The 26,821-nt window shown below is 40.1% G+C and overlaps 1 protein-coding gene and 1 long non-coding RNA gene across 8 annotated transcripts in view; one reads left to right on the top strand and one right to left on the bottom strand.

The window, feature by feature from the left end:
* Window positions 1-26,821, bottom strand: part of CACNB2 (calcium voltage-gated channel auxiliary subunit beta 2) — a 257,850-nt gene that overhangs the window by 102,969 nt on the left and 128,060 nt on the right. For 2 of the 6 annotated variants that reach the window (XM_074865572.1, XM_074865618.1), the window contains exon 1: window positions 8,281-8,656. The exons of 3 other annotated variants lie outside the window; for them this stretch is intronic. In XM_074865572.1, the coding sequence (XP_074721673.1) occupies window positions 8,281-8,313 (33 nt within the window). In that variant the 5' untranslated portion in view covers window positions 8,314-8,656. Of the gene's footprint in view, window positions 1-8,280; window positions 8,657-21,964; window positions 22,045-26,821 lie in introns of those variants that run through there. One more of the 6 variants, XM_074865609.1, reaches the window with a different exon arrangement.
* The window catches only part of LOC141942457 (uncharacterized), a 63,084-nt gene continuing 51,799 nt past the window's right edge, over window positions 15,537-26,821 (top strand). For both annotated transcript variants that reach the window (XR_012628631.1, XR_012628629.1), the window contains exon 1: window positions 15,537-16,256. This is a non-coding gene — a long non-coding RNA (uncharacterized LOC141942457). The remainder of the gene's footprint in view (window positions 16,257-26,821) is intronic.

Genomic DNA, 26,821 nt, shown 5'->3' with positions numbered 1-26,821 from the left:
TAGTAGAAGAGAGACATGGATATACCCGAGAGAGTCCAATGAAAGGCCACAAAGATGATGAAGGGACTGGAGCATCTTTTACATGAGGAAAGGCTGAGAGAGCTGGGACTGTTCAGACTGGAAAAGGCTCAGGGGGGGGAATCTTTTAATGTATATAAATATCTGAAGGGAGCATATAAAGAGGGTGGAGCCAGGCTCATCTCAGGGGTGCCCAGTGACAGGACCAGAGGCAATGGGCACTGAAATACAGGAGGTTCCCTCTGAACATCAGGAAACACTTTTTCATTGTGAGGGTGACTGAGCACTGGCACAGGTTGCTCAGGGAGGTTGTGGGGTCTCTATCCTTGCAGATACTCAGGATAGGGTTAAGTTTCCCCAGCAGTGGGGGGAAGCTCTAGCCGGGTTATTTATATACCATGCTGACATCACGTCCTGGCACCAAAGCGCGGCAGCGCGGGACAGTTGGTTATCGGTTATCGCGTGTGTTATGTGACTCCTCTGCTCTCACTGCTGTATCGGTAGATATTTTGCTCTGTTCATTGTTATTACTGTTATTCTTATTGTTATTGTTGTTTTTTGTTGTGTTGCTGTTGCACTGTTGTATTAAACCTGTCCTTATCTCAGCCCCGGGGCTTTGTATTTCACTCACTTTGTGGGGGAGGGGCAGCGGCCGCGTGGTCTCAGACTCTGGCAGGGACTAAAGCACCACACTGGCTCTAGGTGGCCCTGCCTCAGTGGGAGGGTTGGACCAGATGACCTCCAGAGATGTCTTCCAACCTCAAATATTCTGTGATTCTGTGAAAAGTGTTCACAAGGCTGCTCACCCATGCCATGTGTGCATGTCATTTGTAAATACTTTGGTTTCGTTATACTGTCTTCACACTTGTGAAGTGAACTGCACTGGTCCTGCCAACCCAGGCCAATTTCCACACTCCACATCTCTTCCATACTAGTTCATAAACAGAAGTAAACTTCTCCCTTGCTATTTCACCACCTGGAGCTGATCAGCGTGGTTGGTTTCTAAATGCCAGAAATGGTTTGACCCTTGCTAACTTCACAGGGCTCCCTCCCATGCATGCCCTCAGGTACAAACCTGCTTCTCAGACATGGTGCGCTAACAGTGATCCTCTTCCACAGTAAGAAGTATGCTCATTCCCTTCCTCCATTGCCTTCAGGCACCACTTGGCTCTAAACCAGTACGAAAGGATCCAGGTTAATTGCAGCTGTTGCTTTGCTTCGTATTTTCTGTTGGAAATATCTATTTCTATAAGTTAATTCCTGAGGAGGGAACCCTGTCTTTACTCTCTGAGAGTACCACATACCCCAGGACACTATGCTATAAAAGGTATGCTGTGCTCTATGTTAGGGACAGCTGATCTAATGTTCATAGACTTACACATGTAACAGGACTTACAGATCAGTGCCTCCACCTATGGCCTCCACAGAGCTCCCCACCTTTTTCTTGCCTGTTTATGTGTTGGTTCATGGGGACTGAGGTAGGGGAAGGCCAGACACAGTATAAATCCCTTCAATATACAGCCAATAATCAAAAAGGCTCCATCCTCTGTCAGTGAAATTCAAATTAAACGACGGGGACAAGGAAAAGAAATCTATATAAAGGTGAAACAGTAATATAATTATTTAAAAATTCTACTTCGCATACACAACAGGAGGTTAAACACCATTTTTTCTCTGAGGAAAAAAGTATGATCACTACAATTGTACAAATCACTAACTGGAAAGCACACTGGGTGTCTTGGGAATATCACTGGAATGACCAATACCCCCTCTCTGCATGGGTTTATGAAGGTTTTCCTCTCTAGTGTTTCCCTATTGTAAACTGAAACTGTTTCAGGAGCCATCCTGCTACACGATCGAAGCCAGCGGCTCTTCCAGGCTTCCCTTGGGGGAATCCCAAACCTCATATGCAGTGCTTAAAACACAGCTGAGACGTCTCTGAGCCAGTCATGGGGAATGATGCCATACAGAATGGCCCTCATTTTTCTAATTTAGGAAAGAAAAACTGTATTACTTCTACACTTCGGCTGCTGCAGAGAATCCACAGGCAAAGGCTTGCTAAGGGTGACTGTTTTACAAACCTACATCCAGCTCTGGATGTGAGCACATCTGTCTTTCACACAGAGATCCTCTCGCTAAACACCCAGTTTTAGGCATGAATAACTCCAGTCCTAGCACACACATACAACATTTGCAGTTGAAAATCAATCAAATACTAGCATTTGTTATGTGTAAAACAGGTATTTTTAAAGCAATTTATGAACTTTAAAAAGTAAAACAACTACTGTTACCAGAAACAAACCAAGTATCACCTAAAATTTAAAGGCAAATATCAAATGTCAAGTGATCTGTCCAAGGACAGTGTGGAGGGTTGATGCTGGCTGGATGCCAGGTGCCCACTAAAGCCACCCTAACACTCCCCTCCTCTTTAGCTTGATAGGGGAGAGAAAATATAACAAAAGGCTTGTGGGTTAAGATAAGTACAGGGAGATCACTCACCACTTACTCTCACGGGCAAAACAGTAATCGACTTGTGGAAATAAGTCTGATTTATTACAAATCAAATCAGAGTAGGGTAATGAGAAATAAAATCAGATCTTAAAAACACCTTCTTCCCACCCCTCCCTTCTTCCTGGGCTCAACTTTATTCCCAATTTTCCCTACCTCCTCCACCTCAGTGGTGCAGAGGGACAGGGAATGGGGGTTGTGGTCAGTTCACCACATATTGTTTCTGTTGCTCCTCCCTCCTCAGGGGGAGGATTCATCACACTCTTCTCCTGCTTCAGTGTGGGGTCCCTCCCATGGGAGACAGTCCTCCATGAACTTCTCCAACATGAGTCCTTCCCACAGGCTGCAGTTCTTCATGAACTGCCCCAGCGTGGGTCCCTTCTACGGGGTACAGTCCTTCAGGAACAGACTGCTTCAGCGTGGGTCCCTTCCACAAGGTCACAAGTCCTGCCAGCAAACCTGCTCCAGTGTGGGCTCCTCTCTCCATGGGTCCACAGGTCCTGACAGGAGCCTGCTCCAGCCTGGGCTTCCCACAGGGTCACAGTCTCCTTCATGCACATCCACCTGCTCTGGTGTGGGGTCCTCCCCAGGCTGCAGGTGGAGATCTGCTCCACGGTGGACCTCCATGGGCTGCCAGGCTGCAGAGGAATCTCTCCTCTGGCACCTGGAGCACCTCCTCCCCCTCCTTCTTCACTTGGTGTCTGTAGAATTGCTTCTCTCACATATTCTCACTCCTCTCTCTGGCTGCAATTGCTCTCCTCCATTTTTTTCCCCCCCTTTCTTATAAATAGGTTATCCCAGAGGCGGTACCACCATCACTGATGGGCTCAGCCTTGGCCAGCGATGGGTCCATCTTGGAACCAGCTGACATTGGCTCCATTGGACATAGGGGAAGCTTCTAGCAGCTTCTCACAGCAGCCACCACTGTAGCCCCCCCGCTACCAAAACCTTGCCATGCAAGCCCAATACAGATGGACTCATGGCTCTGAAGTAAATCTCAGAGGCTGAATTTAGTTTTCCTACCTTTCAAGTTTGTACTTTAAATACTCACCATGTGCCATACAACTTGCTCATCTGAAAATAGCATTAGATGTTGTTGCCTTATGTTGAACTAAGGTGAGCATGGAAAAGTCATTACAAAATTTTAGGATTAAATTTTTACAGTGGTTCTGACACAGGTAACTTGCAGATATGTGCTTGCAATAAGAAACTTGCAATCCAAGTGAGAGGTTCCCAAAGAAGCAATCCTGAGTTATGATTTTTAGACATGTTCCTGTGTTAATCCACAGTATGATAAAAAAATACTGTTGCTAAACAGTTACACATGACTCTGTCCAATTCTAAACACCACCCTTATCTCTTCTCCCTTTGCTCAGTTTTTGAAATAAGGTAAGTAGCAATGACTCAGAGTAAACACAGAAAACACATCAATGTGTTCTCCCTGCTGATTTCTAGGACTTACAGTAGCATATTTCTGAAATAGGTAGGATTTTCCCTTCACACAGCAAAATTAGCCCTATCAGCAGTACGCCTGTTGCACATAGAATCAGGGTTTGTCAGATATACAAGTAGCACTTAAAAAGTAACTCTTCTAAAACCTGATTGTCATTTGACTGCTTCAAGATCTTCCACTCCTTTAGAAATTTAGCAGATTTTCATACTTTTTAGAAGATAATGTTACCCTGCAGAAGCCATGAGTGTAACTGGCATCTGTCAACATCATACTTAATATTCCATAAGAAGTACTCCATCCTGCAAGAGGAAATAAGCAAACTCAAGGGAAGTGAAGATTTAATTTAAATAGACAACTTCAAAAACTTTTGCCTGGAGAACACAAATGACAAATGCTGGATTTCCAAGGCAACCAAAACATTTACTCTGGACATCACAACTGATTCAGTGGAATTATAAAGAGGTTTTCCATTCTTTGTAAGGATATTTTCACAGAGACAAGTCCATGAAGAGCAAAAGAGCTGAGTTTTGAGTTTCTTAAGAAAGTTAAAATCAGCTACTTGATCACAAAAGTTTGAAAGTTGCATGCAATAGTAAATGAAATTCAATGATTTTCCTTAAATGATCAATCATCAAAGCTCCTCCCTGCCTCTGAATTACTCTGCTATAAAATAGCTTTCCATTGATTAGGTTGTTCTCAGAAGAAATTCTAATTAATACTACACTACCATCACAGTGTCTGATCATCTACTACAAAAGAGCCCAAAGTTTCTACCAGGAAAGACTGCTGGGAGGGAGGAGAGGCAAAACACTGAGATGTCCCATGCCCGATTAGAGACAAGTTGATGCCATCAGCCCTGGCCCACATACTTACACCCAAGGTCCCCTGGAAAAGCTGTGGAGGGACATGGCTGGATATGCCCAGTGCCGACAGCCCAGGCGAAGCCCACCTGAGGGAGCAAGAGCAGAGGCTCTGCAGCTATGAGAAATGCTCTGCTGGGCCAAGAGTAGCCTGGGGGCACAGGAGAGACAGCCAGGCCTCCCAAACATGCAAGCACTATGCTAGATACCCATCATCCCTTATGAAGCAACTCAAAAGACTGTTGGGAGTAAATTTTACATGCTTTTGCTTTGGGAGATTAATGCAGAGTGCACTAGCAGGTAGCTGTGAAAAGGAGCTCCCACTTTCTGCATTTTTGATGAACCATTCCAATTGTGTTCTGTTATCAGAGGTTTATTCTGCAAACAGGAAAATCCCTACACAAAGAAGTTATACCCACAAATGAGACTGCCTGGCCTGTAGTATTTTATAGTTTCCTGTATTTATGAAACTAAATTGCTTACTATAGTCAAACACCTCTACACTTCCAGGTATACGGCATAAAAAAATGTCTCAAAAGATCACAAAAGATATTATATATTTATTCCACCAGTTCTTAAGAGGTTAATAAGCATGTGCCTAAAGTGCTAAAATGCAATGTGAAAGACACTCAATATCCCAAGTCAGAACATTTAAGCAAAAAATTCATTCAAAAAGGACCACAGCTACATGATTTTATTAATTATTTCAAAAATGTAGCATTTGTCACCATGTCATGAAATTACACTTCTTTTTTTTTTTAATATGAAGTGGTCATAAAGCCCAGCATTGTCTATTGATAACTGATCCTTAAGCAATATTATCTTTGTTTAGCTAGGGTTTGCAGGAGATGGTATAAAAATTTATTATCAGTGCTGTCAGATACCTAGACGACTTATGCACTCAGAGTAAGCTAATAATCCAAGCTTGTTTATACACAGGAACAAAAAGAAAGCAAAAGACGACACCACATGCAAAAGCTGGTTGTACCAGTCTGTGGAGTTTTGCTATGAAATTTAACTGAGTTAAGAGTATTGCTTCAGACACTCACATTTCTGCAAACGTCTGTGCACGCTCGTGTGGACATAAAGATCTGCATATGAAATGCACACAATGACCACAGAAAGTTCTACTCCTCTATTACTCTGTTTAAGGGTTGGGTTTTTAAAGAGGGTTTTATTGAAGTCCTCTAAGAGATGTTTCATTTTATCAGTAACCTCCTTTCTAGGATAAAAATCTAATTTTATATATATGCATAGCTAGAATGCCTCAAACTAATTCAATATTGTTTGAAATTAATAGTGAACTTAAAACTAAACCCTGAGATTCTTCACTGTCACTCGTTACACTCACTCTGTCCTTCAGTGACTCACAAGTAATTGTTTGTGTGGGAAGATAAAACAAATGCCTTTTCCACAGCATAAAGCATATGGCTTCATGGACTAGAGATCTATACAGATAGAAGTTTTACATTGATTCTAGCTTTTACTGAACAATAAAACTGTTCTTCAAGCTTTATGTAGGCCATCTATTCTATTTTACTTATCACTGAGTAAAGCAAACATCTTGGTAAGTCTGGCTGCCAAAATAACACCAAAAAAGTACATCTATATTTTCCCCTGAATTATCTTGCTTTAAAGAAAAACTAAGAAGAAAAACCCCAAATTATATTTTGGTTTGGAGTTAACAAAACATTTTGTTTGAACAGATCATTATAATTCAGTTTCAGGGACCTCTAGAGATATCAGAGGGGGAAAAAAAACCAACCAACAAACAAAAAAAGGAAAAAACCCAAACCCACACAGTTCATGGTGGACTTCTCACTTTTTCTCTTGATGCTATTCCACTTTGCTTAACTATGTAGTAGAAAAGGAACTGGAATGAGACATCCCACCTGCCTGGGAAAGGTGTATTAAGCATTAAACTATTTTCTATGACACAGAATACTTCAATACTTTTTAAGAGTTGAAACACCATCAGGAAAAGAGATTGAGAAATACACTGGAGTCCAAAACCCTAACACCATTCTTCAGTCATCCAGGTTATTTTCAAGGTACTTTAAAATTTCAGACCCAAAGCTTCACTCTCTGTATAAACCAGTAAGTAACTAGACAGGGTACAATGGAATGTAATGACCGGGCAAAAATCTATTAAGAAAGATTTTCAACCCTTTACAAATATCTACAAAGATGTAATGGATTAAAAAAACAAATCAGTCCATTAAAAGCTTTAAAGTTGGAAGCTTTCTTTAGCTTGTCAATTTTCACAAACAAGCAATCAATCCATAGCATAATTACTGCAATGCTAGGTTGTTTACTGCTTTGGAGAAACTAAGTTCTTTTCAGTTGCCATGCTTGGTTTGTGAAAGTTTGCACGAGTCGCAAACACAAATGAGTTCAATGTGCAGACAGCTGCGTTTAAATTATCTTCCTCAACAACTTCTACATTTCCTGCATCTCAAAAACAGAGCTGGTTGGATTTAAAAAAAAAAAAAAAAAAAAAGGAAAAAATCCAAAATAACTAAATTAATTCCTTGAAATATGTTGTAGAACTCAGACTGCCATAAAAGGCGCTTTCATACTTCAAAGAGCAACTTCAATAATCAAAACATAACATTTGCAATTGCCAGTTATATGCAAAGAATGTGCCACTTTTTAACATATGAAATTTATTTTGATGTCCTATAGTAAAGTTCATACACATTTTTTGGTCTCATTATATTTCCCCAAAGCTCCTCAGGTCTTGACTCGGTCACGAGTGGTGTGTGGGTGGAAGAATCCATCCCTTTTCCTTGCAACGTAGCACTTGAGCCTCAGGCTGCAAAATCGCAAACTTTTATGTCAGATACCAAAGCCATGCAACAGGGTTGAGCTATTAGCAGTTTTCTTCTTGTCTTCTCTGACATCATCAACTTATTTCAAATGTCGTTTTACACAAATACCGAAGTGTCTGATCTTAACATGGGTGTGTTGAGGATTTTTTTTAAGCTAGCTCTTTTGATGGGCATTACATTGCACTACAATGACATATTTTGAACTGTACAAAAGAAATGGTTTGGCAGTTCTGTAAGCTCCTTGTACTCTATTGACATTACAAAGTACGAGACAAGTTCTGAAATATTTGGAAGTATGGTTTTGCTTAACCCAAAGTCTGAACTGACTCATAATATTCAGTACTTGAGTATTTTCAGTATCACCACAATGTGATAAACATGTCAAGGAAAGTAAATCCAATTTTATCTAGCAAATAGTATCACACTGCTTCAAGAACTTACAGAAAAAACCGTAATTTTTCAAAAGCAATCGGGTTGGTGAGTACTAACGCTCAACTACAGCAAGAACAGCACTGACAGAAGTTCAAAGCTGCCCAATAAACCCTGAGAGACGGGAGACATTAAAAGTAAACAATATTTTAAAAAAAATAATCCTTAGTTTACATCTTACCACTTCGTAATCCTCACTGCCAAAAAGGTACATAGCTACACCTCCACAGCCTGACACTAGACGACCAGAGCGCCCAAAACGCCTAAAGTAAGATCTTCAACTGCATCCTCAACTTCTGTGCTTCACCCAGGCAGGCTTCACCGCGGCCACCCGCTCCCAGCGCTCGGTCCCACGCTCCGGCTGCTCCGCAAGGATCGCTCTGGGGCGCGGAAACAAAACCTCTTGCTGCAAGGGGCCGAGGAACCGACGCTCTGCGAAAGGGCTCCCAAGACGAAACTCCCCGGGCGGAGAGAAGCGGCGGCGGCGGCGGCAACAGCAGCAAATCAACGGCGGCAGCCGCGAAGCCGGCGGGGGCCGGGGCGTGGGGGGCCACGGGCAGCGGCTGCGGGCAGCGCCGGGCTGCCAGCGGGGCCGGGGTGCTCATTCAGGCTCCTGCTCCCCGTCACGTGCTGCTGGCGCCGCCCTGATTGGCTGCGGGGAAAAGCGGGGCCGGGAAACGCCCGCGGGAGCGCGAAGAGCGGGGCCGCCGGACGGGGCAGCCCCGGCAGCGGCGGCCGGACGGGGCGCATTCGTCACCGAGAGGCAGAGGGAGCAAATGCTGCGGTCGAGGGAAGCGCTCGGTGCGAGCCAGAGCGACTACTTTAACTTGGAGGAGCTCAGAAAGAGGCAGTTCACAGTCTGGGTTACCCGAGCCCATCTAGATTTATCCCTTGATCCTCTGATAGTTCTGCAGAAACCCATGGAGCTATCTCACTATCTCTACTAAATAAATAAATAAATAATTACAAATCAGTCCAGGATAGCTTTCTGCTGCCACGCTTCACTCACTTCATTGCTCCCTTCTGCTGATTAATCCCAGACCGCTCTGCTACCCAAACACAGTGCAACTTTATAACACGATGGCACTTCAGTAACAGAACAGTTACAGCCGTTACCTCCCCAGCATGGCACACGGATTCGCTTGTGACAGAAGAGCCTGAGGCCCTGCCTCGCTCCTGGCCAACTTCCAGTCCAGGTAGAGCAGGCAAGAAAGAATAAAAGCAGCCAATAATTCACCAACAGTATTCCCAATCCAATATTAAGATGGGACTTTAAAAACAAATCTCATTAAAGATGGTTTAGGAATACAGCATAAAGTAAGCCAGGCACACAGAAATACTGCCCTCTGGGAAAGGCTGTCCTTCATAACTGGGGAAGAGGCCACCAGTTGGCATCCAGTAACACAATCCCGATCAAAACAGCTTTAAAACAGCACTAGGAAACCCATCCCCTCTCTGCTCAGTCCTCTAAACTCCTTATAGTTCATATTGCTATCACTATATCCCATAATCAGAACTATACGTAAGCTCTAGGAAAAATTATGGAATACGTAATGTCTGAAGGAGGAAATGTGCGGGTGAATGCTTGCCCATTTTATATCTATAATCATGTTACTATAATACACACAACATATCATGACAAGATACCATGAACACATATAGCACTGAAAAAAGTTTGTGCTACTCAACTTCCTTCTCTTCCACAGAAGAAAGAGGACAAGATCTCTTTCCTAACAAAACCACCAACGAAGTAGTTCAAATACACTGTAAACATCCTCCCTGTTTCTCTCCCCTGCCTCACCCCTCACTTGTCCTGACTACCTGTTTCTTTGCGTGAGTTAGTAGGATATTCTTCTCTCAAACTGCCTTCTCTGTCGAAACAGACCTTTGGTTCTCTGTTGACCGTATGTGATGAGACTCCTGAGTCTGGATTTTTTAAGTTCTTGTGTGTATTCACAAGCAGAGTTAAAACCAAGCTATATACTCTTGGAAAGAGCAAATTAGAAATCAGAAGACATTAATTTTACTTTCAACCATATGTTTACAAAATAGCAGTAGTTTAATCTGTCAGCCAAACTGGTCACTTCACATTATATCAACTGCAAATTACACTTCAAACAAGTAATACCATAATACTGTGTTCCCAGAAGGTAAACGAAACATGCACCATTCCTGCATGGAGGTAAATAACAGACCTGAGACACTGCTAGTGGAATGTAATAATCGCTTGTCCAGGTTGGTTGCCAATATTGATGCTGAATGAGTGTGGTTACATACACTTACTAGTTTTAATGTAATTGCCTAACCTTTACTGCACAGCTTTTTTAGTGTGAAACCACATCTGTCCATACCAGGCAAAGCTAGTGTCACCACCCATTACTTCGCTTGTCTGATACAGCTCTTACAAGCAACTGAAATTTGGGTGCTGTAACTTGATTGCTTCTTTCTTGGACATGGCTCTCACAACTAAATTTGAAAAAAAAAAATCTGCAGGAATGTCACAACTGCTCCTACCATCAAAAATAAGGAAAACATGATGCTTTCTATGTATTAAAAATTACAGTGGTGGTTTGGGGTTTTTTTTAATAGTTTCATCAGCTGCTGTACTTTGGGCATGAATATGAAATCAGGGAGGACTGCAGTTCACAAATACTCAATAGAGACTTAGGGCATTATTCAGACTGTCACCATAAGTGACTTACATGTCACAAGTAATTCTCACTACAGACAGTACAGGCAGCCAGAGTCTGGCAGCTTGGACGGTAAATAAGCTGAATCGCTCATTGCTTTCTTGAATTGAAACATCATGACAGGTACCCAAGTGTATCTCAGGGCCCCACAGAGCAGATCTGTATATAGCTTTTATGATTCCAGAGTTAAAGTCTACAAAAATGCTACCCCTGCTGAGGGTGTTTAAACTTAGCACAGCACTTCTGGATGACCCGTGGTCCACTCCCAGCTAAGTGACAGCAGTGGGTTTTCTCTCCACTTCCTTGCCCCAGTGGCTCAGTGCAGCATGGGACTGGCCAGCACAGGATGGACAGTGTCACACTGCTGCTGACCCTTGCAGCAAGGCAGTACAGGCAAGAATCTCATGATTCACATAGGAGTGAGCACAAAAGTGGAAATGGGAGAAAGAGAAGCAGGTTGGAAAAAGGAATCTGGCAGCGAGGGGACTGGAGAGGTGGTGAGAATGGGAAGGGCAGAAACCCCGAGTGCAGAACAAGGAAGGAAACAGTGCAACTGCATGACCTAAAGGGAGGAGGTGCTAAAAGCCAGTGAGAAGACATGAATTAAGATTAGGCAAAAAAAAGTTCATGGTAGGCAGGGAACACAATAGGATTTGAAAAGACCTGCACAGGGACGCCTGGCTACCTGACTAGCCTGACCGTAGGAGGTAACCAGGGAAGAGGGGAATGGTGAGGAGTGGGGCAGAGATGCTGAGATGGGATGCCTGGGCAGAACTGGCTGATGAAGCAAATAGGGGCTACTGAAAAACCTGTAGGGTAGAAACTTCAGCAAGAGACAGCAACGAACTGGGATAAAGGATAGCAACAGAACCGGGATAAAGGCAGAAATTGTCAAAACTACAGCAATGGCTCTATAAAAAAAGAAGGTGGAAAGAAAGCTAAGGGTGAATTGCTCCTCTCTTCCACTGGTACTTTCTAGCAGGATGTGTGCTTGAAGATTTATGACAGAAAGCTACACAGGTACACAAACCCAACTTGATGAAGACTGGGCCTTAAGAACCAGCTTTCATACTAAAGAAAACCAAACTACCTGAAGGATTGACTGTGACAATCAAGACTACAGTCTGAAATGATGAATAGATCACAAGAATAAAAGAAATCACTTCTTTAGCTTTCTGCTGTACACAAGTACTTTTAGAGTAGCCCTTGCTCATCTGTAGAATCCAGGACAGCAATAGCAACATTAAACATCTGTTAACAGAGGCAAGCAGGTACAAATGCAGGTGTGTCAATATGTGTGGACTTTGCTCTGATTGTTTCTGTAAATTTTGTTCCTTTCATAAAAATCTGTTAACATGTATAATACCTGATGGGAGAGAGTAAAGAAGAAAGAGCCAGATTCTTCTCAGTGGCTCCCAGTCAAAAGGCAAGAAGCAATGAACATAGATTGAAATATTCCATGGAAATTCCATTTAAACATAAGGATTTTTTGTTGGTGGTGGTGGCATTTGTTTTGTTTTGTTTTGTTGGGTATTTTTATTTTACTGTGAGGGCGACTGAGCACTGGCACAGATTGCCCAGGGAGGTTGTGGAGCCTCCATCCTTGGAGATATTCAAAAGCCATCTGGACATGGTCCTGGGTAACTGATTCTAGGTGGTCTTGCTCTCAGCAGGTGGCTGGACTAGGTCCAGAGGTGCCTTCTTACCTCAACCACTCTGTGAAACCATAACAAATCCATATAAAAAATACCTGATTCACACTGACATTTTAGTGATTCCATCTCTCCATTTTAGTTTTCTAAGATTAAGCATAATGACTTTTCAACCTGTCTAGGAGGCTAGCATTTAACTTTAGTATTTAAACTCTGACCAATGTCTTTTAAGCATAGCTATGAATTGTCTGCACTATAAATAACTTTGTATATCATACTACTTCAACGTAGTGCCTTTAGGAAAACAAACAGAAAAAACTGCTGACATGGTTGTCAAGGTTAATAGACTAAACAGACCTTCCTCGATAAACAAGAATCTTTCAACTGGCAACCAACAGTAACAACAAATTTTTCTTCAGGAACTCCAATGGAAAGCAATTGACCCTCTCTTACCTAATCCAGATTCAAATTCACATCCCAGTGAAGAATGTCAACAGCTTGTAACTCTTTCTTGCACAGCTAGGAATTGCCTCTTGTAAATGCAACTGTTTCATTCTTAAGGGAACTTTGGTAATGTAATTTGGTAATTTTTCAGTTTTTCCTATGAATCTTAGCTCTCCCATTGATTTTCTCCTGTGGTGGTCAGGGTAACTGTGAGCATCACACTTCCAGCACCATAAACTGTGGCTTGCTTACACCTCCAGGAGTGTTATTGCCTTGAAAGAGCTACAGGACAGATCTGAAGCCCAGGATTCTGAAGGATGGGCCTTTTCCAACTCTTCTCACTGCCACTGTTACTCTCTGAATGCAGTATGGTGGTAACCACAGTGTCTCAGCAGTTAAGAACAACCGGAAAATAAGTCTCTGTGTTCTCAGAAACATCCAAGTATTTTATGAAAATGATACGACTGTCTCAGCAAGGGAGACAGAAAACAGGTTAACCCAGAAGAGTTAACAGCTTGATCATAGCACCATGCTGCTCATATACTTTCACAACAGGTAAGTAATTCAGTTTGATTTTCCCAGACTCCTGCTAAACACCCCTATCTGTAGGTTGGGGGGAGGGAAGGAGGGGGATGGAGGGGCCAGGACATGATTTGGACCTCCTCTTTCATGAAGAATGACACCTTCCTTTCCTTTTAAAGCACCCCAAAAAGATAGCATGTTTAGGGTCAAGTTAAAAGGGTTTTTTTTGTTTGTTTATTTTAATTTTCATATCAGCAGAAGTGTTGGGCAGCATCCCAGAACATGGTGCAGATTTCAAACCATCAAGATGCTCTGCACTCATCTCCAGCAGACTTTGTATTTCTTTTCTGAATGTACTGGTTTTACATCTAGCCATGAAATCAAAGCCCATCTCCTTTCATAAAATTCCATACATCATGTAGGATATTTGTAATTCTCCTTTACAGATGGCGTACATCTGAAAGAGGGTTGATAAGTAACATTTTATTCTATGAGATTTAATTTAGCTATATAATAAACCGATATCAACTCATTCAAGATGCAATAACAAAACACTTCCTTAAGATTAATGTCACATTTTAAATCTCAAAAACAAGCTTAAAATGAATGAATAATAAAATAAAATCTGAAAGCATGCCCACGGAACTATTGGAATGCTATTTAAATTTTATTTTTAAACACTTAAGCTGCTTATCATTTGCAGATTGTTATTGGTTATTATGGTTACCATTCTCTAACACAATCCAATCTGCCTGCAGTTTTCTATTTCAGGATACAGCAGTGATAACATTAACAGCAGACTAAACTTCTCAACTTGCAAACATACATACATTAGGGGCACATGCTATCTCCTCCTGCACTGAAAGATAACATGAGTATGCTCTTACAGCGTTGCAGAAATAACAAGCTGCCATTCTTCTGCAGTCAGATGTTAAGACATTTAACTCACAACAAGTGTCAGGAACAGAGCAAAAGTTTGAAACTGTTTGTATTATGAATACATAATACAAACACCTGTCGTGCTATGGATCCTCTGTATCACCTGGATATTGGACAGGTGGTGTAAATGCTATAAAGTTGGAAGATCTGCCCACAGGTGATTGTTCCCATGCATGGGCAAGATTTATTATTTTTATTTTTTAAATGTAATCCAGAGTCATGGGAACACTGTCTTCTTGTAGCTTTGCAGCAGTGAAGCATGGAGAATGGAGATACAGACAGAAAGAACAAGTCAAGAGCTCAGTACGCTGTTGCTGGCCTAGGATGCTCACACAAGTCGTCTGCAACCAAATGTGCAGCCAAACACTTCTGAAACAGCTGTCAACTTTTTCAGAGGTTTAGGTGGTTGGAAAAAAATTGTCTTTAACAACCACATTTAAAAAAAATAATACCCTGAAGATTAAAACAGAGATAATGTTCGTTTTACTATATTTCTTAATGGCAAGAAGGGAAATGCATATTCTTTTGAGCACAAGAATGTCAATAATAGAACCAATTTTCACAGATAACACTAAGATCTTGAAGTAAAATATATAAAACTTACACAACTCTGGAAAAACAGACTGTGATGGTTATAGATCCTTAAAAATACAGCTTTCCACTGAAAAGTTACTAATTTAACTCTGTAATGTCACCACTACACGATGCTACACTGAATGCTACATTACATAAACACTGGGATTTAATCTCAGTGAAAGCCTTTTAACTCTCACACTCAGCACGTCTGCTTCTGGGTGAACTGAAATGTTTCAAGTGTCATGAGCAGCTCAATGATCACCAGATGTTGATCTCCCAGGGCCGGTGACTGAGACTTGTAGCTGCGTACAGGAGCTACCATGAATTGCCAGGGATATTAACCACGTCTGGCCACATCTGTGTCCTGAAAATCGTGCTCAAGTTACAGGTTGTCCTCTGGTTACTATACTGTGCAATTCCCCTACTTGGGACATTGGCTTATCAACTGATACTTTGCAGAGGAGAGGTCCAAGCCCTTGGTCCTTTACAACTGTTTTGATCTTTAAAATGAGGCAATAATTCATGTACCAACTCCAACCATATTTCAAAATTGGATTTATAAAAGTGCTTGTAAAACTTGAACAATTTCTGTTCTCATTTCAGAAACAAAAAGTCCATCTGATCAGCAGAGCCACAACAGCAGTCCACAGGAGGTATTTTGGCACATTTTGCCTTTGTTTATGCATTTTTAGCACAAGCCACTATTCCACAATTCCATCAATTTAAGTTATTGATTCTCACCAAATGTTGTGGTTTCTCTGGCCTCCCTCATCACTTCTTCAAATCTCAGTTCCCATTTCTTCTCATTTTTACTATGTTTGAAACCTCTGGTATTTCTGATGTTCACATTTTTGGCAATCCTAAAAACTTTATTAATTATGTCCAATTTCTGGCGAAGACTGGCTTGTAAATTTAACAAGCTCCAGTGAAATGAGTTCTGGTGAGATGTGAAAGCTGGAAAACTTGTATCTGCAAAAAGGACTATGTATCACTTGAGACCCACTTCAGAGCTTAGAATAGGACTTAAGTGGAATTTAGGCATCACATGTCCTGTTGTACTGGCCTCTCTCACCTATGAGGATGGATGTCACCCTGGCACTGCAGAAACGTACTTCAGTTTAATGAGCAGGGAGCCAGATGTGTAACCCTGGGTAATAACTCTCAGTGCGTTGCGGTGAAAACACAGTCAGAAGAACCAGTATGCTAGCTAAGTGGAGTCAGTAGTTGGCCATGTAATGGATGAAATACATACAGTAAATTGTTCCTTACAGACAACTAACGCAACATGTTACAACGACATTTTCAGAACTGCCCTGATGAGATGCAGCATGAAGGTAAGATACTTTTAGTCAGTCTTCCTCGTCCACCCAATTAACAGAATCTTGTCATTGAATAAGAACATGAATACTTAGGGCAGGGTGGAAAGGCCTTCCCTCTCCTACACTGAAATGATACATTTTTTTTCCCAGTTATATTCTCCTAGATTGGTGTAAAAATGTGATTTTTCAATTACATTTTTCTGTTTGGTACATTTTTTCCCCTCCCTCTTGCTACGATTTACAATCAGTGGTCATAAAAAGAATGCTCTGGACAGGCTGGTTCCCCAGGGCTGACAATACTGAAAGCTCAGGCATCAAACCAAAAAGCATACCTCAAACTGCATTTCTATATCTTGCCTTCTCTCTCTGAGACTGCAGGGCTCTGATATCCCAAGAAAGGCACTCCTGCATTTTCCACATTCCGGTTAGAGTTTTAAAGGTGAACCTGTTTGTTTGATTCAGCAGCCATCTCTCACTACCTTTTTTAGGTTCAAATCCATGATACTAAGGTGAGTTGGGTAAGGATTTCTGAAGTCACTAACTCCTCCTAAGTACAAAAAATTTACTAGACAATTATTTACCACGATGAAAAAGGTCAATAGTATAAGAATTCTGATCAAATCCATAATTGTTGATCTTAATAACGCAGTGACCTATAAAAAGACAGTGTTTTGAATTTCAAGGTACAAGAATTTCTCCTCCCCTAAATTCATAAAACAGAACCTAAGTTGTATATCGTGTTGTGCATGACATGAACGGAATATGGATTTACACTAAACCAGCATCAATGCAGAAAGTTGCTTTTAAAATTTAGGAAAGAAATTATTCTCTCAAGCAGTTTAGTTCAGACATCTTAAACTCCTCCTAAAATGTCAGACTCCTGCCATTACAATGTTAGTTGCTTTGTTTAAGTCTATACAAATACTAATGAAGCTGGGAGATCCATGTGAAGGAACAGTCATAGAAGCTGATCACATTTTCTTGACATAAAATATTCATCCAGAAAATATCATGATGTTCTGGGAACTCACTGATTTACTTTGAATTGGCAGGAAGTTATCAAAACGCTTAGTTTAAAAATTACTTTTCCAGCATTCCACCGTAGCATAAGCTATTGAAACTATTATATAATTAATCATTAACCTGTTTCTTACATACCAAAGTGACCCTGTTTCCGAGATGAACTGGAAATACTGCTGAAAAGCAGTATTAAAAAAGTTCAAACATTATTTTTTCTAATGCCTTTTATATATTAATTTACTAGTTTCTAGAAAGCAAATACTGAAGAGATTACTCTTTCAAATAATACCATGATTTGAAAATACTTGTTTCATAGTTACATTATTAAAAGGCAAGAAAGATATGCATATTTTATTATCATATGACGATACCATATATGTGAATGTGACATAAAAAGAAACAATCAGAAACTTTCAAATAAAAACCAGTCACTGCATAGTGCTTAAACAAATAAGCAAAATCATAGAATAATTTGGGTTGGAAGGGACCTTTAAAGGTCATCTAGTCCAACTCCCTAATCATAAGGCTCTTAATAACAGGGAAAAAAATAAAATCCAAGCATGTCTGGGTCACACAGATTTTCAAGGAAATTACCCTGATGAACTGAGCTGCTGAACTGTGCACTTAGAAGACTGTGCTGAATTGCACAGGAATGATAATACATACTTGATTGAGGACTTCGTCAAACTGAGAAGACACTAAGTTACATTACAACTACTGCAACTGTGAGCCAGTCTTTCTACTGAGATGCTTTGATCAGCATGAGCCTACTCAAAGTGAAATTTAGCTTTTATACCTAGAATTTCTAGCAGAGCTTTAAAACGTTTTTTTTTTTTTTTTCTGATACTAATATTCTACCAATACTATTAACTAACAAGCTAATAATTTTTAAGGGATGAATATTCTAGATTGTCAATCTGTCAGCATCCTTTCAGCAGCCTCAAAACATTCAGAAAAAAACAGTACTTTATATCCACTAAAATACTGAAAAATGCAATGTATCATTAATGACAAGGTGAAGAAAAACAAGTTGTTTTGTGAACAGCAGAAGTAATGAAGCCTGGTTTCCCACACACACCTCCACAATACCTTCAGCTCTCTCTCGTTTTCCCTACACACCACATGCTCTGTACCCTTGGCTCCCCATCCCCTCCCCAAACTTCCCTTCCCTTTCCGTGTGTTGCTGGTTGAACAAGAGGTAGAATTTGTTTCAGCTACTCTGGAGTTAAACTTGTGCTCATCGGCTGGATGGATGCTACCTTTCGGATGCCAGAGGAGCCCAGAGAGTGCCTTGACTCTCACATTCTGGCAAGTCGAGCAAATGGCTTTAACAGCTCCATCCACCCTCCAAGAAGGTCTGTTATAAGCTCTCAGTACTTCTGAGACCTCTGCAAGACTGATTTAAATTGGCCATTGGATTGAAGTTACTGAGAAGCACAACTAACAGATGGAAAGTGGGATTGCATAAATCTCGTCTTAGGAAATCAACCTAAAAAATCAGAGCTGTTATACAAAGACTGTCCATACGCTTTAATATTCAGCAGCTTGTTTAAATATAAGATGATGGCATGAGCAGCAATGTAAACATTTAGTCTTTCAGACAGTATGGAGAATTTTCAAACTGTCTTTTTCACAGAACATTGGTTGCTGTCATTAAGCAGTTGCAAGTATGATATAAACCACAGGCTTTCATGCAGTGTACATGCAGCACCAGTGGCGCATAAAAATTTGTAAAGAAATACTGTACTTACAACAAAGGACTTTAGAGATCAGTAATTAAAAAACTGCAAGAAGTTGTAAGTGCATATGCAATTAGAAAACCTATTTTCAAAATTATAAGGTCTTCTGTATCTTGGCTTATAGCAAAAAAAAAAAAAAAGCAACCAGCACAGTGGTTTAATAGCCTACAAAATGGATATCTGAATGCAATGGAAGTTTCAAAGTTTCAAGGCACTTTACCTCCCCTCCTTTTACACCCTTGTTATGTGCACTTCCACACTATCCATCCTAGGAAGCAAATAGCAAAATTAGCCCTTTCAAGTTTATGAATTCCTAAGCTCATTCACTGCAATTTGAAAATTGAATAAAAAATAGCAGCAGCAATTATATATTCCACTGATGCTAAAAACATAACATGGAAATCATGGGTAAATTGGCAAAAGGCAGGATGTCATCCCTCTGCATAGTGGGTGAGGTAAGGACAAAAATGACAGCCTCAGGAGACCATAAGGAACTACTGTGCCTGATGTGCTTACACTTTCTGGCAGCTACCAAAGTTTCCATATTGAAGAATTTCTATGTCACAAGGACTGTGTTGGTGGTGAAAACATGTCAATGGTTATGCAATGAGTATTATTTTATTTAATTGTACTGTAACATTTTAATTGAGTTGAATACTTCAGGGGTTGACTTCTTACAAGGGACATCCTGAATTTTGGCACTTCAGAAAATGGTTATCTGAATTTCTGTTCAATTATGCGGTTTGTATCCACTTTTGATGCAACATCTGTCATTAAGAGACTATCATCAATAGTCAATTTACTTCATCATAAATGACAACCCACATCTCTCTTTTAATCTTCCCTATCTTCCCACTACTTTCCTCTCAGCCATTTAAACAATTCCTTTTCCAATTAAATAATGTTTCAGGACTAGTACCGCTCAAGACAAGCTAATCTGCAAGCACAGTTTCCTGTAAAATGCTTCTGAAAAAGAAGTGACTACAGCCAAAATTCACCTTACCAAAGCTAAATGGTCTTCTTCCCCTCATGACACATCTAGAAACTAGGATAGAAACTGAGGAAGCATGAAAAGAACGGTCATCAACCACCACTTTAAAAGAAGGGTTGACCAATCAGAAATCCATGTAATATACACAGCTGAATCCCTTCAGCCAAATTTTATTCCTTTCCATCTGTGTTCCACTTCCCCTATCCTAATTTGTGCTGTCTCTCAGCTCACAAGGGCTGTACATCCACAGGATTGTTCCCTGTGATCCCCTTACCCTGTCAAACAGTAACATTTTCCTCTGTCCACCAGGACCTCTATCACTATGCCAAATAGAGCTTGGACTTCTTCATGTGTGATATGAGAAAACAATTTTGTTTTACTCTATAGCCCACATAAATCAAACTTACCTTCCCTTTGATGACATTATTTGATAACCAGTAGACAGAAAGATGAAAATGTAGCATGGAAACATGGACATTATTTGTGCTAAGTTCTAACATCAAGTAGCTTCTCTTCAGGAAAACAGTATTTTCCAACTGATTTTTTTTTTTTCATTTTACACCCTTTTCCCACCAAAAAAGTTATTCTCCAGCTTTTCCCCATTTATAATTGTATTGGGATTGTCAGAGAACCCCAAAACACATTAATTCATCAGATCTCTTAAGAACTGCCTGGAAAAGATATATATTAAAACTTAAGGACTTAAGCTTTTAACTATATTAACTACCTAAGAAAAGGCTAAAGGCAGCTACAGCTACAGTTGGACTCGATAATCTTAATGGTCTTTTCCAACATAAATGATTCTGCGATTTTACTAGTAGCTGATTTCTGCTCTTCTGAACATCCATGCTGAAAACAAGTCCAGTGGAGTTGCATATGGTACTTGTATACCTTCCTACTTCATGGCACACTTCCTGTAAGACCCATTGTTTCATTATTTCCCCCCAAAACATACAAGCATGTTCTAATTTGAGTAAAGAAAAGTTGTCCGTAAGAGGAGTATAGAATGGATGTCAGCAATAACTACTCAGCTTCTTATGCGGAGATCCCTAAATAATTCAAGAATAGAACTCATTCAAATCTATTTTCCTTCTAGAAGAAAGCTGTGGAGCAGCCGTTACACAAGACACTGTTCCTGGGTTTTCTCAGAATAACTCTGGAAAACTACAGTCATGCCTATGGTACACTTCTTTCACCGCAGCCATATTCAATTTCTCATAAAGTTTATAGAAAGCAGCAAGTTTACGCCTAAAATTTGGCTTAAGTTTATGCCTATATTACTTTTATTTTTAATCTCCATACTTTGTTTTCTACAGTGTCAAAAAGAAAACAAAGCACAGTCAATATTTGTCATCTATTTATATTTTATTTCACAAGCACTGCTGTAGTAGGATATCTGCTACTATAAGTCCCTGGCCCTAGGATACACGTAGCTGGTCAAATCCTGCCAAACCAAAACACATGAGCATGTTACAAACTAACCCAAACAAAAATAATACAGAGTGTAACATTTGTATCTGTAAAGAGAATGTACTTCAAACTACTGCCAGCAGAGAGTCCTATTGCTCTCGTATTGAGGAGAAAACAATTCAGCACAACCCCCAAAAACACGGAACAAACAGCAAGCTACTTCGTTTTAACTATTTTAATAGAGTTATAAGACAGAAGAACTCTCAGCAACAGCCACCTGCGAGTGCTTTCTGTTCCCCTCAACTCTTTTTTTGCAGCTTTTCAACGTGACAGCAAGTTAGTATGTTTTTTAAAAAAAAAAAAAAAAGGAGGCTCAAAAGTATAATTTGGACTTCCACAAAGAGGCTGGCACATTTTTCAACAACCTTTGAGCTTGGCTAGACGAGAGCAAAATGAAACAGTTTAACTGTAATTAAGTTAACCTGCAAGCCAGCCTGTACATTGCATTGTAAAATTAAAGGTCTTCCAAGCATCTGGCCTGCACTCCTTCAACATATGCTTACCCCAGGAGTAATGTGCTTAGTTTGAGGAGACATCAGGCGTCTGTCAAGCATGTCAGCCTTGCACCAAGCGGGCCAGCCCTTTCAGCAGCAGCAGCAACGCTTCTTACAGGAGCAAAATCTCTGACACAAAGCAGTGCACCAGCGAAAACTTCAGCAAATCAGCCTGCATTAACCATTCTTTGAGTTTCTTGTCCGTCTAAGGCCCGGTTTAAAGTGTCCAGCTTTTGTCTATATGGAGCGATACTGTTCACTGGCGATTTCTCTCAGCTGTTGATCTGATTCAGTCCCTATGTTAGGTTACAGCTCAGCAGAGAACCCGTCACCATCAATTACCAAGGAGGAGTGGGAGGGCTCCGTGCTCCTGATGACGTCAGCCTCTTTAGGAATGAAGCCTGCACACTTGCTGGAGTAGCATAACATTTTATTAATCTCATATACATGCCTTGCAGCATGCATGGCCTCCTGTTAACATACAACAACTGGCTACGCACTCAGAAACAAATCATGGAGAAGTATCTGAACATGAACACTGCATAATCAGACTTCTTGATGTTTAGGGATGTGGATTTTTTTTCTTTTTTTTTGTTTTTTCCCTCCTCCTGGACAGAGATATTAGGCACTGGTATTTCAAGTTGGAAATCTCCCCTGCAAAAGGAAAATTATGCTCGACCACAATTAAGGTTGAAGATATATTATGGCAGAAGATACATTCAGATGAACCCTAATCATGGTTCCTTATAAAAATTACCATCCTAAAAACCCCCTCATTAGACCCATCAGCATGGCAGTACTTCCATGCATTAGTCAGTCCACTGAAATCATCAGGGAAACTCACATGCGTAATATTATTGGCTCTAATGAGTTTAAGAGTTTGCAAGATTAGGGTCAACTGGCTTAAAATAAGAGTACAGGTTAAATATAAATAATAAGAATGAAGGATACACATCTGTATTGGTCAGAGGCTTCTGGAGGTGTAGTAAAGAGGAGTAAGGAGCAGGCAGTAACAAGCAGGGAATAGTACGAACACAGAAAGAGCTGCGGAGAAGCATCTTTCTGCTCCTGCTACCACTGAGATAACAAATGTTGAGGCAGTGACTTCTGAGAGTAGCAAGAAGCACAAGCACTTTTTTTGGCTCTAGCTGCTCAGTGAGCTAGGCAATCTTCTCTGCTTATGCCTCGAGACTGGTCTTTAATAGGCATGCTAGACAAGCAAAGCCCCATAAAGTCAAAACTCTGGTCCATGAGAGCTGAAAACATTGTCTCTTTCTAAAGGCCAAACTGTTAACACTAACTTTGTAAGTAGACTCTGTAAAGTCGATGGTAGTTGGAGAGGGAAGGGCACACCTCACCTACACATCTCACAATAAGAATCAAAACAATTTATTTTTTTTTTTAATAAAAATTTCAGACTGGCTTCCATTTATGTTAACTGGTTTCTACACATATTTTCACATAGTCACTTTTAAGGTGTACCAATATAGGTGTATCAATATAAAGTTATCTTCTTCTCCCTATCACTTAAAATGTGACTTCTTATTTGTATTAGCTGCATACCATACTGTTAATAATTCTAACTCATTTAAACTAGAAGTAACTTTTGGTTGAGACATGATCAGGTGGTTGTTTTGGTTTTTTTCTGCAAGGGGAGTCTAGGAATGCAGGATTGTTAAAATTTTACCACTCTTTCAGAAACCAGTATTCATGTTAGGTTCAGTTCAGATGCCAAAATAGAATTAAATAAGTAGAAACCTTGCCTAAGTTTTTTATAATAGCTGAATATTTGTTTCTCATTAAATAGAAATTTCTATTTACCTGAAATAGATTCAGCAAAGAAAAATACACAGAACATTGACAACTTCTTGTATAATTTGACTTCCTTAAGGCACTTCTGGGATGCATTATTAAACTGGAAATGTTGAAACAACTACTGTGCAGAGGAAGCAAACAGTAAACTTCAGCAAATACAGTTTTAGAAGGCTGTGAGAAGTACAGCAATTTCTGATGCAATACTGTATTAATAAAGTTGGGGGGTTTTACAGTACAATTACTGAGCTAGCTTTTTGGCAAAATTATCATACTTAAAAAGTTTAACACATGCTGTGGGACACAAACAGCTTGGGGCAAATCAGAACTACTCTCAAGAATACACAGTCACAGTCCCAGCTGGAATATCGCAATTAGGACAGGGCAGCTCTGATTCCAGAGGCTTATTTTCTGCCCTTCAGCAGATTTTACAGAATACTGTAACTAAGCTTGCAAGACCAGGCTGTCATCATGACAAATTTTGGCGTCACAATATTGAAACAAAAGAACTTTGTACTAGAAAACACAGTAATAAGTTGATTTAAACTGCAGAAATAGCAATAGAGAAATTCCCTGGTACCGATCAAAAAGTTTCAAAGGCTCCCTAAATCTTCTAGCCATAGAATAGAAACTTTTTTTTTTTTTTTTTTTAAAAACTTCTGAGCAGCAGACACTCATGGAACTAGTCTATAGTAAATGCTAAATGATTTCTGCCCTTTTTTGCCCAACAGGGTGAATCTCCACCTAAGAAGTACCAGGTCTGTTAAAAGCTGTGTGCTGTGTGTATCCTGAAAAATTAAGGTGCCTTAGAACAAAAGTGAGTGACCTTCAGCCACTTACAGAAAAATATATGGTCTTTGCCAAGGGAACAGGAACAGAATTCATCCAGTAATTACTATTTTCATTCATTCTTTAATCCTGTATAGTGCTAATGAAGAAGTAGCTTTAACATTAAATCATAGTACTCTGTATTTATACAGTGTTTTCATCAGAAGTCTCCATTAATTTTAAACACAACCTTATGAAATTTTACTATATTTGGACTACAAATGCCATTAAGCACATGAGAAAACAGAAGCACTGATTGACTAAATACTCAGTAACATACTAATAGAAGCTTGTTTGTGAATGTTTAAGGTTTTTATGGTTTTGTCTTTTTGTTTAACAAAGCAAGGTATCTGCTCGCCTCTCTCCATTCCAAGTTGAAAATGGATGTCTGTCTAAAAAAGTTCTTGACAAACCAGATAAAAAATGAGTTGTTAGAGATCACAACAGTCAATAACTCAGAAATAATAAAAGCTTAGACATATGAGTAATTTTTCTCATCACCAAGTTATTGCGCATCAGCTGATCCATATGTGGACATGTGGGCATGCTTAGCATATGGCAAAAAAATTAAGGCAATTTATTGTAATACGGCCTCATTATGGATTTTGTTATCTGGCCTTTGCTGATGAATGAATGCATGAACAGGTAATGCATGGCAACTTGCAAATCCACGTGTCTAAATCTAATATATATATACATACAGGAGAATTCTTCTGTTTCTCCTTTCCTTTCCATTTTAAAAGGAGATTATGCATTTGTTTTTCTTCAGTTATCCGAGATATCACATTTGCTTTTATTCAGCTATCAGGTACGTCATCAGTCTTACACAATTTCTCAAAAGACAACTTCATGTTTCTGAGATTCCTCAGCCAGTTCTTTAGGTATCCAAGTATCCCACACAAAGACCTCAGGCTGAGTTAAGTATGGTCCAAGCTGTTACCTTTCCCTGTTTGAAGGTGAGAATTTATCCCTTTGCCATTTGTAGAAGTTAGATATGTTATCAGCTCTTCTCACTTGGTAAAAGACAACTTTAGAAGAGTTTCCTTTCCCCTTTTCGAAGATTCATAGTCTTCCCAAAAGACATCAAGGTACTAAAGTGCCTCATTTATTTAACAGAAGAGAGTAGGACACTGTACATGCCTACTCAAAGTTGATATATATGAATGTTGACATCTACAAATTTTTTGTTGAGAAGACAGATGATAAATTAGCCAAAGCTCACAGAGTCAACAATTCAGTAGGAAACAGACCCAAGCTCAGATTTCCTAATTTGGTGCAACAGCCTTTCCACAGAAAACATGGTAAACCACCCAAATCCAGTTGGCAGGAGACCACTCAGTTCCCCAGCTTATGTCAAAGTTCATTAAGTTTTCTCAGGTTCATCATTCCCTCTCAGACCTTTACCAAAGGGCCAGTCCACTTGGTGTTTTGCACATTAACTGAATAAGGCCACTCATGTAGCAGAGTCCCAGCTGAGATGCTGAGTGACTGGTTCTTTCTTGTAGCAAAAGACAATAACCCAGCCGCTCACCCATCACAGTGGGAGCTGACCTGTAGGATGGCCAACCGCTTCCTGAGTAGCCTCAGCCCAGTTTGAGTAAAGGACACCAACAGTGTCTCCTACCTCCAAGGAAAAGTTTCTTCACTACCAGACATAAAGTCAATCTCTTCTTTTTCTCTCTGTGGCCATTAAAAAGTCAACTATTTTCTATAAGTGGGAGAGGGCTCAAGATGAAACATTTGTCACCAGAATAAAGGAGAAAATTCTGTAACACCTAAATACTGCAAAATAGGTTTGAAGGTTTCAAACAAGTGAGTACTCAAACCAGCAGGGTTACTGGTTATAACACACAGGGAAGATTTTTTTTTTTTTTTTTTTTTAATAAGGGCAAGCTGACTTGGTTAGATATCTAGTGGGAGAAAAAGGTTCACAGCTATTTTTTACAGTTAAAATGCACAATAAGAGTGCTTGGCTTACTAAGAACTGCACCTTCATATTCCTCATTTCTGACCAGCCAGCTTGAGGAATTTGTCTTGCAAACTGTTGCTCCTGAGAGCAACAGTTCCATCTGAGGGCAAACTCTTGCATCTTCATGGATGCTGATCTTTCTGACTTCAAGTACACGCTGCTTTGCCAAAAATCAATTTCATGGAAAATGTGGAATTCCACCAGTCTAAATACACTCCCACTTTTACATGACACTGACTTACTGTAAGATCCTTAAA

The sequence above is a fragment of the Strix uralensis genome, chromosome 1, assembly GCF_047716275.1.
Source record: "Strix uralensis isolate ZFMK-TIS-50842 chromosome 1, bStrUra1, whole genome shotgun sequence".
In the NCBI taxonomy this organism is placed as follows: Eukaryota; Metazoa; Chordata; class Aves; order Strigiformes; family Strigidae; genus Strix; species Strix uralensis.
Note: the sequence above shows the minus strand (reverse complement) of the source record. Positions and strands in the feature narration are given on the sequence as shown.